The 15,433-nt window shown below is 37.4% G+C and overlaps 3 protein-coding genes and 1 non-coding gene across 5 annotated transcripts; 2 read left to right on the top strand and 2 right to left on the bottom strand.

Moving 5' to 3' along the window:
• Window positions 1–3,300: 3,300 nt before the first annotated feature.
• On the top strand, window positions 3,301–11,130 carry pde-1. Of its 2 annotated transcripts, NM_060942.5 has the most exons (11): window positions 3,301–3,468; window positions 3,632–3,779; window positions 6,009–6,159; window positions 7,740–7,853; window positions 8,198–8,693; window positions 8,796–9,124; window positions 9,797–10,061; window positions 10,109–10,215; window positions 10,339–10,472; window positions 10,784–10,861; window positions 10,908–11,130. In NM_060942.5, the coding sequence occupies exons 1-11, from the start codon at window positions 3,313–3,315 to the stop codon at window positions 10,922–10,924; spliced, it is 1,995 nt and encodes a 664-aa protein (NP_493343.1). In that variant the 5' UTR covers window positions 3,301–3,312; the 3' UTR covers window positions 10,925–11,130. The 2 variants fall into 2 exon arrangements, with proteins under 2 accessions (NP_493343.1, NP_001129790.1); NM_001136318.5 differs by lacking the exons at window positions 3,301–3,468; window positions 3,632–3,779; window positions 6,009–6,159 and adding an exon at window positions 6,959–7,120 and having other exon boundaries at window positions 10,908–11,118.
• A 175-nt stretch (window positions 11,131–11,305) lies between these two features.
• On the bottom strand, window positions 11,306–12,029 carry T04D3.8 (uncharacterized protein). Its single transcript, NM_060941.6, has 3 exons — window positions 11,893–12,029; window positions 11,694–11,818; window positions 11,306–11,474 (listed from the first exon to the last, which is right to left on the bottom strand). The coding sequence occupies exons 1-3, from the start codon at window positions 12,007–12,009 to the stop codon at window positions 11,447–11,449; spliced, it is 270 nt and encodes an 89-aa protein (NP_493342.1). The 5' UTR covers window positions 12,010–12,029; the 3' UTR covers window positions 11,306–11,446.
• On the top strand, window positions 11,601–11,672 carry T04D3.t4. Its single transcript has one exon. It is a non-coding gene; the product is annotated as a tRNA-Thr (tRNA).
• Window positions 12,030–13,331: 1,302 nt separating the features above from the next.
• Window positions 13,332–14,966, bottom strand: sdz-30 (the record flags this gene model as incomplete). Its single annotated transcript, NM_060940.4, has 1 exon — window positions 13,332–14,966. One exon carries the CDS (start codon window positions 14,964–14,966, stop codon window positions 13,332–13,334), a length of 1,635 nt encoding a protein of 544 aa, NP_493341.2.
• Between the last annotated feature and the right edge of the window lie 467 nt (window positions 14,967–15,433).

Below are 15,433 nucleotides of genomic sequence, written 5' to 3'. Positions count from 1 at the left end.
ATAAAGAAATGATAATAGATCAGGGAGAAAGTGCAGAGAAACAAGAGTGCTCTATCCGTCTGCGCTCTCCCCTCCCCCGCACTCTCCCCACCTCTCTACTCCTCGGCGGAGGTTCAAACCGCCATAACTTTTTTCTCTTCGGAGCTAAACAAAAATTTTTAACTGCAAAAATATTCCGAGTTTTATGATAAATATTTTTTAGTTTAAATCTTGTTTGTATCTTTATCCACTGCAGAGATAATCGAGTTTGAAAAAAACTAAACCAAAATTCCAGACGCTGTAATTGAAGTTCTACGTAATATCTATGTTTTCTCATTCCGCTGGGCATCATTATCCAATACGTGTTTACCCTCATCGTGTGTTTTCGGCTTTTTTCACTGAAAAATTGCAAAAAAAAAACAGGGTCAGAACTCACGATTTTCGGTTTCCTTTCATTTTGGAAATTTTTTTTTGGTTTTTTTGTTGTTTTTCAGAAGCATACGATTCTGGGATTAAATTAGAATTTAATGCATTTTATTTAAAAATTTGAAGTTTTCAAAAATTGGGATTAGTTTTTAGATTTTTGAGAATTAAATTTTAAGTTTAAAAAAAATTGAAAAAAATGCGAATTTCAAAAAAAAGGATTTTTTTCAAAATCTATTTTTTAAGTAATTGTTTTTAAATATTTAAAAAAGAAAATTTTTTTCTTAAAATTTATTTTTTAAAATTTATTTTTTCATATAAATCTCCCCCTTTCTACCCAAAATTATACCCTTCTCAGACCTAAAACCTGAAATTTTCTTCTCTTTTTTTCGCACTTTTCATCTTTTTTTTCAATTTTGCAAGAAAAAATCTTTTTTTTGTAAGAAAATTAAAGCAGTTCAAAATTTCTGAACGTCAATTTATTTGTTGGAAAATAGGAAAAATGCCCATTTTTCACTTTTTTATGGAAAAAATTTCCGGCAAATTCCTGTGGGACTAGTTGAAAAGTTTTGGTGCGAAACGGAGAAAAATAGGAGGATAAAGTAATAAAAAAGAGAAAGAAGAAATGAAAAATAAAAAAAAAGTGTTTCAAGTGGTTCAGTTTTTGAATATTCGGAATTTATTGGACGAAATCTGGCAGTTTTTCATTTTTAAATGGAATAATTTTGGACTTTTGTAGTATTTGTCAATAATGTTTTTGAAATTTCGTTTTGAGATTTATTTTCCTAATTGTTACTAATTTTTTAAAATTTAATCTTGTATCAAATAAAAATTAAAAATTCTACAAAAAAATTCCAATTCCCAACTTACAAATGTTTTTGCATAGAATTTTGAAATGTGCTTTACTTTAAACTTCTGTATCTTTCTAGCCAATGAGTTTACAAAAAAGTTGTCAATTGCAAAAATAATTAGCGTAAAATTGTAAACATTTTATCAGTTGAAAGTGTTTTAATATCTCTAACCACAGAGATACAAAAGAGATACACATTTGAAGAATAGAGAAAGAGTGCGTCTCGTTCTCTGCGTCTCTTATCTCTCGAACTTTCTGCTTTAAACGTCTGTATTTCTCTAACCAGTAGGTTTACGAAAAGGTTTTAAATTGGAAAAGTTACAGCGAAAATATCTGAAAAATCACTAATTTCCCAACATTTTTTTCCAACTATCATTCCATGTTAAACTAAAAAATATTCAATTCTCCTCTCAGAATGCAGTTTTTCACAGAAATAGAGCAATAACATCACATATTTCTCTTTAATTTTTAATTTCCTCCCCACTCTCTTTTATTTTTTTTTCAATGAATTTCCATTTATCCCTTGTCCCACCCATCATTCAAAGTGAAGTGATGATTAAACTACTATTTCAAATAGAAATTTGCAGAGAAATTGATGAAACTTTTTTATTCGATTTTATGCATTAAATTTTTTTATTTATTAAGAGGATACAAACTACATAGTTTTTAAGCTTTCAGAAAAAAAAAACAATATTCTGAATAGTAGAGGCTCAGAGAAAAAGAGTGTCTCTCGCTCTGCGTCTTTCATCTCTCGCCCTCTTTGTTTTAAACTGCTGTATCTCGCTAGTCAATAGGTGTACAAAATAGTTGTCTACTGAAGAAATAATCAGGGTAACATTCTGAAAATTGTATCAGTTGAACACATTTTTGTATCTCTGACCGTTGCAGAGATACATCGGTTTGAAAATCAGAGTCGGGCACTCTGTGCGTCTTTTATCTCTCACAACCTGTTTTAAACTTAAACGTCTACATCTCTCTAGCCTATGAATTTACAAAAAAGTTGTCAATTGCAAAAATAATCGGCGTTAATTTTTGAACATTTTATCAGTTTGAAAAATTTTAATATCTCTAACCACTGCAAAGATACAACAGTTGGAAGTTAGCCCCAACTTTGGTGGAAAGTGCAGAGAAACGGGAGCGCTCTCGCTGTCTGTTTCTCCGCACTCTCTCTCTCTATCGTATTTTTGCAGTAGGTTGCCTTGTAGTAGTCCTTGTAGGCAGGCAGGCAGTTTCATCCAAAAAAAAACCAACAAAAATATCCCCCAAAGGCAACAATCTCTGTCATTTTTCCATTTCTTTCCCCCGAAAAAAAAACCCGAATCCACCTAGCTAACCTAATCAGTAACGGATACATGGGCCAAGACACCCACCCAAACACAAAATACCCGCAAATACTCAATCTGTCTCTTTTTTTTGCCAGATTTTTAGGGATTTAAATTTTTTTTGAGACCTATAAAAAATAACGCTTCAGAAATTTTATGATTTGTGAAAAAATGGGAAAGTTCCGCATTTCCTAAAAAATTTTAATTCCAAATTCTGATCTTCAATTCTTTAGACTTTTTTCTCTTGAAACAAGAAAAAAAAGTTTCAAGTTAATTGAGATGAATTCATTTGATTCTCAAACAACACGCAACAATTTTCTTCTTTTTCTCATTTCTCTTCCCCATTTCAATCCCTTAATTTGTGTTGGGCTTTAGTCAATTGCCACCCGAAAAACAAAACGATTAGAGGATTCACCAGTTTTTTCCAAAAGAAATATTCCAAATTCTATATTTTTGAAAAATATTGTTCAATTTATTCTCATACAGTTAATTAATTATTCACTCCTGTTGAATAGGCTTAGGTTTAGGCCTAGGCTTGGGCTTAGAGTTAGGCGTAAGCTTAGGCTTAGGATTAGCTTATTCTTAGACTAGGCTTAGGCTTAGGCTTATCCTTAGGCTTAGGCTAATTCTCAGGCTTATGTTTGTGGAATCTATTTACCAGACCTGATGTCCTTGATAATATCTTTTAATATCTCAAATTATCTAAAACTTTATTTCCGAATTTCCAGAACATTCCGCATGAACCGAGCTCGTAAAACCAGCAGTTGTGGATGTTTTCGCAGTGCATTTTGTCTTCTCAAACCATCCACGTCATCAGCATCAGAAGAACACGGTGACAGTGATAAGAAGCTGTTATCAGTACAATTGATCACACCCAGGGATGAGGAAGAACAGGTAGGCTTTGTGAAATAACCAACTGGCAAAGTATTGTTTTTCAATTTTACACATTTTATATACTTGTGGCAAAAAGCCTAACCCTAAAGCCTAAGCCTGAGCCTCAGCCTATGCCTAAGCCTAGCCTAAACCTAAGCCCAATCCTTTTTTTTAATCCTTTCAGACATCATCTCGCTCGATCAAAATCCCTCCACTGGACCTTAATGGACTTGATTGCAAAAAGAATGCAGTAGCTGCTCGAAGAGCCGGGCGTCGGAGGACTTCTGAAGGTGGTGGAGTGAGAGGGAAAGGTCATTTTGCAGAAGTTGTTTGTGAGTTTTTGAATTTTTCTTACGGGAACGGGCGACGGTTCGAGCGGTGTGAAAAATGGAAATATAGTGTTTTGGAGCCATTTCTCTAGAGACTGCATCGCATGAGAGATCCCAGAGAAGCCAGATACTCTCGCATCTCTGCGTCTCTCTCTTCTGTGTTCTCTATCAACTTCCGCAACGTTTTCCCCTTACTCCCTCCCACATCGTGTCTTCTGCTCCTCTAAATCCAATCAAAAAACAAGAAGCATCTTCTTCTTCTTCTTGAGAATTCAGCTCAAAGAAGACGTGTCGTAAGTCAATCAGAGATGCTTCTCAACTTGTGTAGTGAGAGATGCCTAATATCACTTCTTACTCTTCTTGTGACAAAATGTCAAGAATAGACTTGAGAGAGAGAGAGGGAGAGAGACGCAGAGAGATATACAGACATAGGGGGCGGAGAAGGGGGGAACTTGTTGTGTGCTTGTAGACAAGAGAATGACTTTCGAGTTTTTTTTTCACTTCTTCAGAAAGCCTTATTTTGATCTTTACTTTAGTGAGGATTTCTAAGTTTTTCTGGAATCCTAGCGCCACATCATTCTCTATATCTAGGTTAGAACCCGTCAAAAAAGTTGCTGAAAAAATTTGTAAAATTTCAATCCCTATATTTTTTTTCGTTGACAACTTTTTGATATCTCTGCTCAGAGTTATGTAGCTCTAAACATAACGTCTAAAGCACCCAAGTCCCCCCCTCCCCCCAAAAAAAATGATGAGGCGATCAAGAATTTTTGAAAAAAACATGATTGTTAGGATAGAGGCATCAAAGTGCGATGCGATGAATAGCACCCTAATTGTGAAGCATGAAGAGGGAACAAACAAGACCAAAGACATAGAGATTCAGAGAGAGAGAGAGAGAGATAGAGAAGTTAGAGTGTCTAGCTTCTCTGTTCTCTGACCTGATTTCACTGTGCCCTTACTGTACGTAGGCAGGCACAGGTACAATCACAGGTTCTGAAAGATCTCCTGCAGGGCCTCGTACAACCTTGTACAGGTTAGAGTTGCCCACTGGAGAGACGCAGACGACATAAGACCTGGAACAATGTCGGCTGCACATTCCAAAGAAAATTCCTAGATGAGAGCACAAACTACAAACTACATTGGCATCAAACTATAGATAGTGCTCGTTAGGAACTCATACCCTGTTAAGACGATAATCTTTTGAAATTTTGCATTATTCCATTGAAAAATATAATATCTCAAACAAATCACGAGCACCTATAATTAGCGAACTCAACAATTTTCGTTGTCCTTTCCAAAGCCCTACCACTTTTTCACCTATAACTTTTTACTGGGTGTATTTTGTCATATTTTCTGATAACTTTCTTAATATTCTAATTTTTCATCTACTATTTCGTGGAATTTTTCTGAGCCTGAAATTGGGCCGTCTTATTTCTAGGCTATTCGGCGACTATTATTAATCTCTCTAGTAATTTTGAATTAAATTATTAGTTTTTTGAAACAATTATGACTTTAAATAAAATTTGCAGAATGTAACAAAAATAAATCAATGATAGGCTCCGCCCATTTCTTGGCGTCACTCAGCACACTTTAAAATCTTTTCAACAAACTTTCAATTGTTTTTAGAGATTTTCTGTCGTATTTGTACTTCTTATGGCCTGTCGTAAAAATTAATTGCAAAACAATAATAGCCAAGAAATGGGCGGAGCCTATTTTTGATGTTTTGAAAAAAAACAACAATATGCTCCGCCCATATCTTGGCCTTTTTGCGTTTTTACCTAAAATTTTTGCACCTCTCATGGCAAAACTTTATAACACCTATAATTAAGTTTTCCATTGTCCTTTCCAAGGCCCTGCTCTTTTCGCTCTTATAACTTTAAATCACGTTTTTCTTTTTTTTTTTCTGAAAATCTCTAAAAATTACCGTCTGGATTTCCATATTTTCAGATTATCAATACATTTTCCCCCAATCCCTAAAAAAAACTCATAGCAAGACATATATATGCGCGAGTGTGTTGACACAAACAAGAGGGACGCCGCCCGGAAAAAATATCCAACACCAGAAATGTTTGTGTTCTCGGCGATGACGTTGCCGCCGAGCACGTCGACGGCAACCAGTGCCGAAAACGGGTTTAGACGAGGTACATGGAGATGAGGAGAGACGCAGAGAAGTCAGAGTGTATGACCTCTGCACGCTCTCTCACTCTATCTCTATTTAATTCTGTTTATTTTCAGTAGACGGTCTTCAACGTCCAGTTAGTCTTCTTCGGAATCAGAAGGAAAAATCGAATTCGGATGATAACTGTCAGGAGAAAGAGCCCACGTCACCTTCTTCATCGCGGAAAAAGAGCTATGATAATGCACCGGCACTGGAGTCACTTGAAAAGTAAGTCCTCATTTTGGAAAAAAAAATTTCGTTCTGAAAATATGTTGGTTTATGAGAAACTTTCCATTTTTAAAATATATCTTTATGTACAAACAAGTTGAACGCAACAAAGCTTAAAAATGCCAATTTTGTGGGCATTTCTAATTTGCCGCGTTGCGGTTGCGTCGCGGTTTTCATGAAAATTTCAAAGTTATTGGAATTCCGCCAATATGGGTGTCAAAAAACCGGAAATTTTACAAGGAATTCGAATACCACAGTGACTTTTCCCAAAAATGTTTTTGTTACCCAAATTTTTGTCATGCTGCGTTGCGGTCGCGTCGCGGTTTTGCTTTGAAATTTGAAAATTATCGGAATAAGGTCAATATTGGTGCCGAATAGTCGGAATCTTCATGGAGAATTTAAAATTCCCAATGGTTGTTTGCGAATATTAAGTTTAATCTGTATTTTTGCCATGACCAATCAGCGAGTAGCAAATGGGCGTGGCCGATTTCGCTGATTCGGTAGTATACTTTATAACAAAAATTAAAGTTTCAAACCATCTCAGAACATTCAAAAATGCCTATATCTCTCCCTCTTTCTCACACTCTAAAAATCCCTAATCCATACGGATATCGATATAACTTCATATAAAGTTGTTGGTGAAAAGAGGGGGGAATGAAGTGATAAATAATGATGATCCCCTCTTCCCCATCTCCGGATGATAAGAGAGATAGTGTGTGATAGTAAGAGACGTCAGAGAGAAAAAGAGTGAAAGCGTTAAGCTCTCTCCGTGAGCCATAAGCTCCCCTGTCTTCTCATCACGGCTTCATCCTCTTACTTTCGTATTTGTCGTCGCCCATTTTTTTTCCACCCCCGGAGATTCCTTTTTTTAATTGATTTTAAATTGAAAATTGCTAAAAATGATGATCGTCGGGGATACCTTTGGGTTTTATCAACTTGTTCTTCGAAAACACTCATGCAGGTAAGAGCTTTTCAGTAAACTGTTTAGTTGTTTAGGTAGGCAGAAGTGCCTGCCTTGTGCCTAGTGCCTACTGACTTTTGTTTTTTGAGAGCCTATGTTTTAAATAGGCTATTACAAAATTTTCAGCAGCAAAGCGTAGCCTTTATCTACTGAAATTTTGATCTGAATATTTGCCAGTGTATAGTAGATTTTTACTAAATTCGAGAACTGTAACGCTGCTTCAAAAGGAGTCCTTTGGGCCTAATAATGTTTTTACGAGTGTTTAAGGAATGACAAGCATGATGAAAGCTGTTTGGAAACTTTTTTCCCAGAAAAAGCTGAAATGTTTCACCCCTAAAATGTTCTTTTTTTCAACAAATTTGGCATTTTTCAAAAAAAAAATTTCAAAATGTTAGGGTAGATTTGAAGTCACCAGAACGCTGTGAAAAAATGTTTTAGAGAAATTATCTGATAACCTAATTTGAGCATGTCTAGTTCTAATAGGCTTCAAAACAGCCAAGGAGTTTTTGCCAAAATCTGTCACATTTGACCAATTTCATACTGCCAGGCAACCAATTCGGCTGTGAAAAATTGCCAGTCTATCCTTAAAAACACTCCCGCAACTCTCTTGAATTTTCAGACTTCGCTACATCCTGCACCAGCTCAACAGCGGGCAGCTTCCCCTCGAAGACCTGAAACGAAACATTGAATATGCGGCGTTGGTGCTCGAAACTGCATATATGGATGAGACGAGGTATGTGTGTCATGTCAATATGCCAATGAATAATTGATAAGAAAAGGAGATAAATGTATGTGATAATAAGAAAGAGAGATAGGGACGAGGTAGAGTTTAGGGTATTTTGGTGATAAGGGGCTAGGCTCTAAACAACGGAAGTTTTGGCTAGCAGTGTATCTTACAGGTGCTCTAGGTAGATCAAGTAGAGCACTGTAATTGGGAGCTTTCATATTCATAGTACTGACTGGATTACTGTAAGGGTACGGTAGTGTAGGGTCACTGCATTTTTCCAAGGTTAGAACAATATCTAGCAATCGAATTTCAAAAAACAAAAAAGCCCAAACCTCTAACAGTTTTTCCAGACGAATATGCGACGAAGACGATGATCTAGCCGAAGTCACCCCGGAGACAGTACCCGATGAAGTTCGTGAGTGGCTTGCTGCAACGTTCACTCGCCAGAACGCCGGAAAAAAAAGGGATAAGCCAAAGTTCAAGAGTGTTGCCAACGCGATTCGAACCGGAATCTTCTTCGAGAAGCTCTTCAGAAAACAGCAAGTTGTTCAATGTCCAATTCCACCTGAAATCGCAGAACTTATGAAGGAAGTGTGCACGTGGTCGTTCAGTCCATTCCAGTTAAATGAAGTCTCCGAGGGTCACGCGTTGAAATACGTTGGATTCGAATTATTCAACCGATATGGATTTATGGATCGATTCAAGGTTCCGTTGACAGCACTGGAGAATTATTTATCCGCGTTGGAAGTTGGATATTCAAAACATAACAATCCATATCACAATGTTGTTCATGCAGCTGACGTCACTCAGAGCTCACACTTTATGCTCTCGCAAACTGGATTGGCGGTAGGTTTTCTTTAGACAATGAAGGTTTCCCTATGTTGATTGATATGTAATATTTGAAACTGACACCTGAGCAGCCGACAAAGCCATTCACAAGTTTTTCAGAATTCGCTCGGAGACTTGGAACTTCTCGCGGTGCTCTTCGGAGCCCTCATCCATGACTACGAGCATACCGGACACACCAACAATTTCCACATCCAATCTCAATCCCAATTTGCAATGCTTTACAACGATCGAAGCGTCTTGGAGAATCACCACGTTTCATCATGCTTTCGGTTGATGAAGGAGGATGACAAGAATATTTTGACTCATTTGACTCGAGATGAGTATAAAGAGTTGAGGAATATGGTCATTGAGATCGTCTTGGCAACCGACATGTCAACTCATTTCATGCAGATAAAGACGATGAAGTCCATGCTGAGCTTGCCGGAGGGGTAGGTTGATTTTTTCAGTTTTGAGACTAGGCTAAGCTGAAGGAATCAATTTTTTCTGTGATGCTTAGACCAGTAGGAATTTAAAAAAAACCTACCTACCAAGCCAACGTTGCCCAAGCTGCGGCCTATTGCTCTAGAGACAGCCTAAGTCGACATCTCGCCAGGCCTTGAAAAACAATCTAGCTCACTTCACATTAAAAGCAACCTTCACGTAAATTCATAAGGTTGTTCTTTTCGTTGGACTTACAGTACTCGCGGCAAATTTATCCTTGAAAGCTGTGGCGTCAGGTGAACTGTGAGATGGGATGTAACCTGTATGTCAAACTTCAAGGGTTCTTTTACGTGGTGTCAGAGTGTCCTATACCGGATTGATCTACGTAGATCTACGAGAGTTGCGGGAATTTAGACGTAGATTTTCCAACTGATTTTGCGTGGTTAAGAACGTGCTGACGTGACATTTTTTGGGGAAGAAATTCCCGCATTTTTTGTAGATCAACCCGTAATGGGACAGCCTGACACCACGTGTGCCTTCTGATTATACCCTGGGCGTATTAAAAAAAGATGCCCACTGACAAAATGTTTAGGATTTTGAAAGCTATTTTTCATTACAATGGTTTACTTGTCGTTACTTTAAAATTTCAGTTTGTCCCCCCAACTCAACCTTTTTTTCAGAATTGACAAAAACAAAGCATTATGCCTAATCGTCCACGCTTGCGACATATCTCATCCAGCAAAACCATGGAATCTTCACGAACGTTGGACAGAAGGAGTTCTAGAGGAATTCTTCCGTCAGGGAGACCTCGAAGCCTCAATGGGACTACCGTACTCCCCGTTATGTGATCGTCATACTGTACACGTGGCTGACAGTCAAATCGGATTCATTGATTTTATTGTGGAACCGACGATGGTGGTTTGTGGAGAGTTGCTCGTGAAAATGGTTTGTTAAGGTTTTTGAAAATTCTGATACATGTTCACATATTACAGGTTGAACCGCTGGTCTCATTGCCTCCAACAGATTCTCTATTCCCACCAAGTGTCGATGGAGGAGACGACAAATCACCATCAAATGCGTTGAGTCCACTACCTGATCTGTGTGTTTTTCCTATATTGATTTATTGATTTTCTCTTTCATGCATGTCTTCTTTACTTTTTAGCCTCATAACAATCTAGATACTGATTCGATTCAAATGACAATCGTTCACCTTTAGTTCCAGACGCAACTCATCCACTTCACCATCGTCGATTCGTAGGATTCCGTTGAATTACGCTGGAAAATTGGATATTCCGACGCCTTGGATGAAATTCCTTCACGAGAATAAGGCTCATTGGAAGGAAAGAGCTGCGAAAGGTGAGCTGTTATCTGAGAGTGTGTGACGTTACTCTTTTAAAACTCATTTTCCCGCCAATCGTGAAGATCAAACTACAATAGGAAAAGGCAAACTTTGAAATAAGAATGCAAGAGCGCTCCAATGACAAAGCTCTTCTATGGGCCCCGTTATAGACCTGAAAAATGTTTGACATGGGCATCGGCGACAATGAACGAGAAAGTTTGAATTTTTGGTCTATCATTGGAGCGCGCTTGCACATTGTTGAAGATTAATTAATTAAATTTAAAATCAGAAAACCTAACCTTTTCTATATAAAATTTCAAATTTTCAGAAGAAGAAGAGCGAAAAATCAAAGAAGCTGCAGAAGCTGAAGCTGCCGCCAAACAAGTCGAAGAAAACAAAGAAAATGGTGAGATTATTATTTTTTTCCAGAAGTTTATTGATTTTTCTTGCAGGCGTCACAACGAATTGATACACACATCTTCCCAAACACATTCAGATTTCGAGAAATTTTACAGAAAACGTTCCGAACTTTTTTCCCCCCGATCAGTATTATTTAATTATTTTTTTCAGACTATTTTTACTAAAACTTTTGAATATAAATATCGATGAACATTTTTTTTGTAAATAATATTTTGAAGGCTAGTAATTCAATAAAATATTGATTTTTCACGAGAATTTGTAAAAAAACATGTTTTCTAAATGCAATCGCGCTCCACTGATAAGCGAACACAACTTTTCAGCTACAGTAACCGGGCTACGGTAGAGTTGAAATTTTCAAGTTTGTAATTTTCAAAATGTCACACAAAGGATTCTTTGATGAAAATTGCGTTATTGAGCGAACTTGCAACGAAAAATATCATCTTCATTTGAAAATAAATTATTAAAGGCTATAAAAATATCGACTTTTGGTTTGAAACCATGGAGGAACATGAAAAATAACAGGAAAAATTCGGGAATTAACAGGAACAGGAAATAGTCGAAATTGAGTCCATCACTTGGCTGCTTGCTGGTTAGATCTCCTGAAAAAAAGTAACGTAATGTCTGCGTTTCTGCCTCCCACTCTCTATATCCCCCGCTCCCCAACACACTGGCGGCCGCCCGCTCCCTGCTGTTCATATAGACACACAGCAACCGCCTGACTCGCAGCCCTTATAGCTCAGTGGTAGAGCGTTGGTCTTGTAAACCAAAGGTCCGTAGTTCAATCCTGCGTGGGGGCAATCTCTTTTTGCTGAACTTACTTGAACTCGGTGCGGATTCCGGAATCTCTTGGGACCAATTTAAGAATCCTGTACGGTCCATTTGATGGTCTTCGTGGCATCTGGAACTGGTATGGAGGTTTGAGGACGAATGGCAATTTGGACATCTGTAAATATTATTGCGAATTTCAAAAATTGTGATTTTTTGAGTGTAAAAAAAACATATTTTATAAATTCTCACCGCCTTCTGTCTTCTCTTCTGTGCAATAACGGCTTCTGCGTACCAAAACACTTTTTCGGTGTTTGACATATTGGAAATGAGATTTTGAACTTGTCCAGCTACCATTGTAGTCGCCATTTCTTTTAAAGTTGCTTAAAAATGTGAAAATTTTTAATATATCAACTAAAACAATATAAATTCCAGAAAAAAACATTAAAAATGTAGGAAAATAGGCGAAAAACAACATTTTAAAAATTAAATTAAAAATTTACAACGACACTCCGAAATTCCGCCGGTGCGCAGTAGAGCGCAACTGCATTTTTTCGAAAATTTTCGAAAAAAATCAATCAATAATCGTTCTGCTATGTGAGCAAACTGAGTTTTTGTTGATAAAACTCAAAGTTGTTGGAATTCTAATAGAGATTTTTCAAATTAACATGAAAACACGCTCTACAGATAATTTAAAGCGCTCCGCCCTGAAACGTTGGGTCTCGTTATGTATTTGGATTTTTCGTCTTATTTGTAATATATTCCGTTGTTTTTATTGATTTTTATGGTGAAGTTGGAAAAAATAACTACAGAAAAAGCAAAAAAAACTACGAAAAATTCTTGAAAATGTTGCTCTGGGCTTTGATGATAATTACATGTATATCTTGCATGCAAGACTAATTTTCAATTGGCCCGTAGGGGTGCAAGACTAATAGAGACTGCAAGACTATTAGAGGCTGCAAGACTAATTTTCGAAGATCCAATAGCTTTGTAAAATTGATCATTTATCGTCACAAATTTGACTTGAAACAGTCTAAATTGTGCAAAATATATACTTTTCTATTGTTTTATCAATTATTTAAACACTTTAAAATTTAATTTGGCAAAATTGTTGAAGTTTTCACAACAATCCTGCTGGTCTGGTAAGAATAGGGCTGCAAGACTATCACCGTATTTCCTCTATTTGTCTTGCATGCAATACTAATAGAGGCTGCAAGACTAATAGAGGAAATACGGTATTTGGAAATTCCAGCAATTTGTCCATTTGCCCATTTGCCGGAAAAATCAATTCCGGCAATTTGCCGATTTTCCGGAACAAAATTGTTTGCCGTGCGTACGTGGTGTCAAAGTGTCTCATTTCGGTTTGATCTACTTAGATCTACAAAAAATGCGGGAGAAGAGACGCAGAGTTCTCAACTGATATCGAATGGTTAAGAACGTGCTGACGTCACATATTTTTGGGCGAAAAACTCCCGCACTTTTTTGTAGATCAAACCGTAATGGGACAGCCTAACACCACGTGCGCGCACCGCTGATAGAGCATACCTCTTATATTTTTGCTTCTGTAAACTATTAACTATTGACTAAATATTAAATAAATAGTTTATTGGTAAAAAACTGATTACAAAAAGAAACAAAAAAAAACAAAAAAAAACAAAAAGCAATGAAAAGTTAAAAAGAATTATCGAAATTTATTGATCATCATGTCTTTCCCTGAAGGTCAATAGTGCTGCTCTATGCTTTTGCTCCAAGGTCTTCTGTGCCGCTTCAGCTTCTTTCCTTTTCCTTGCTTCTTTGCATTCTTGAAACCATTTAAGTCCTCTCTGAATGTCAATATTGATCCGTTGCTTCTCACTGTCTTCAATATTACAATCGATCTGCCTTTGAAATATCGCATCGATAAGTCGTTTTTGAGCATCGATTACCGGAATTCTTTTGAAAGGATTATCGCTTTCTTCCGTTCTAATTTCAGCATCCACTGTTGCTTCATCCTTCTTAGACTGATCTTCAGAATTCTCTAGAGTCATATTTTCCATCATTTTCTCAGTTTTTTCCTCTTCTTCCAGAACTTTCTTCTTCAATTTTATCTCCTTATTCTTCTTCTTCGCCAATTGAACCTTATCATAGATGATTTTTGTCTTCTTTCTCCGTTCCTCTTCCATTTGAACTATGAAAGTTTTCACAGTAACTGGTGTCTGAATGAAGCCATACATTTCTGGAATCTCCTTTCGAATTTTTCCATACAAGTTCCTAACAATCACTTCTACAACCGGTTGTGGTAGATCATTCCGATTGATTACTGCTAGAACATGACTTTGGGTAATCTTGGCGGGATCATAAATCAGATCATTACAATGAGTTTGAACAAGGGAATTGAATTCCGCTTGATAATAATATTTCTCCATCAGGTTGCTCTCCAAATTATGAACATGAAAAACGTACTTCTTCAAGCCTTGGTGAAACTCGGAATACTTGGCCACCAAGCTATCCTCAGTGACTTCAAATTTAGATGTACCTTGGTAAAAGTCGAAGTTTCCGGTATGGTCATTGTAAATGTACTTGATGTAGTTTCCATTACAACTGTTGATCACACATACAACCTCTTTCTGACTAGCTTGGCAGATCCTAACTTTGAAAGTTGGTAGAGAATCTAGGTAGTTGAGATCGTCCACGTCGAGATCATCCTCATCATCTTCATCCTCATCGTCCTCTTCGGAATCATAATCAGATTCTACAGCAGAATCTGGGTTTTCCGGGTTTCCAGTCACATCTATACCCTTCTCTATCTCCTGCATCATAAGAGTACGTACAACAACCGGTGGAATCGCTTGGAATGGTCCAAGATGTGAGGATTGCTTTCTGATTCCACCTCTAAGATCTCTCTCAATCACAATATTCTCATTCTTTAATCCCTTAATAACCACGACCAGGTTACCATGAGTGACGAGGCTCGGGTTGTACACGAGTTCCGGAAAGCTGACCTCCACGAACCCGCCAGTCGAGTGAGAATAGGCGTACTGCTCGATCTTGTTCGTGATCCCATTGTGCACAAAAATGACGAGCGTCGAGGTCTTATTACAGACCACCGAGTACTTAGGATAAAGATCCGCTTCGGTGACTCTCGCTTGACACTGAAGACACTTGTGTGGGACCAGCTTGGGTGACGCCGGATGCTTGTTGAACATGTAGTATTGACCAAATCGTTGAACACCGATTGTTCGCGTTCTTGTCACGGGACAATTTCCCATTGCAAACTTGGGCAATGGTCTTGGGCACATGATGGGCCTGACGCCTGGAGCTGGTTGAGCTGGGTATTGAGGGTACATGGCTTGTTGGAGATGTTTCTGGAAAATGAAGTGTGAAGTTTCAGAATTAGATGAGGGAAAAAAGGAAAATGATTGTAGGAATGCTTTTTTAAGGGATTTTTGATTTTTTCAACCACTCACAGTGGACATGAGGGCAAGAAATTTGCAGGAAAATTGAAGGAATGTTAATTGTGAAATTCAAGAAACTCTACATTTTTTGAACGATTTCAGACGTTTTGAACTTCCCAAAAGACATACGTTTTGTAACGTTTTGTGAAAAATTCCGGGCTTTTTAAAGTATCGGCATGATATTTGTCCGTTTTGTGGCAATTTTGAGACATTTCATGGACCTGGAGGGACCAGCAAATCGACAACCCTTTTTGCTCACTTTTCAATTTCCGATAATAGTGTACATAAAGAGACTCTGAATGTTTGAAATTCACGGAATTTCCCAAGAGTTGGCAGAAAAAATTACAGCAAAATTTGAG

Source organism: Caenorhabditis elegans, chromosome I (assembly GCF_000002985.6).
Source record: "Caenorhabditis elegans chromosome I".
NCBI classification, from domain to species: Eukaryota; Metazoa; Nematoda; class Chromadorea; order Rhabditida; family Rhabditidae; genus Caenorhabditis; species Caenorhabditis elegans.
The sequence above is the reverse complement of the archived record's forward strand: the minus strand, read 5'-3'. Positions and strand labels throughout refer to the sequence as shown.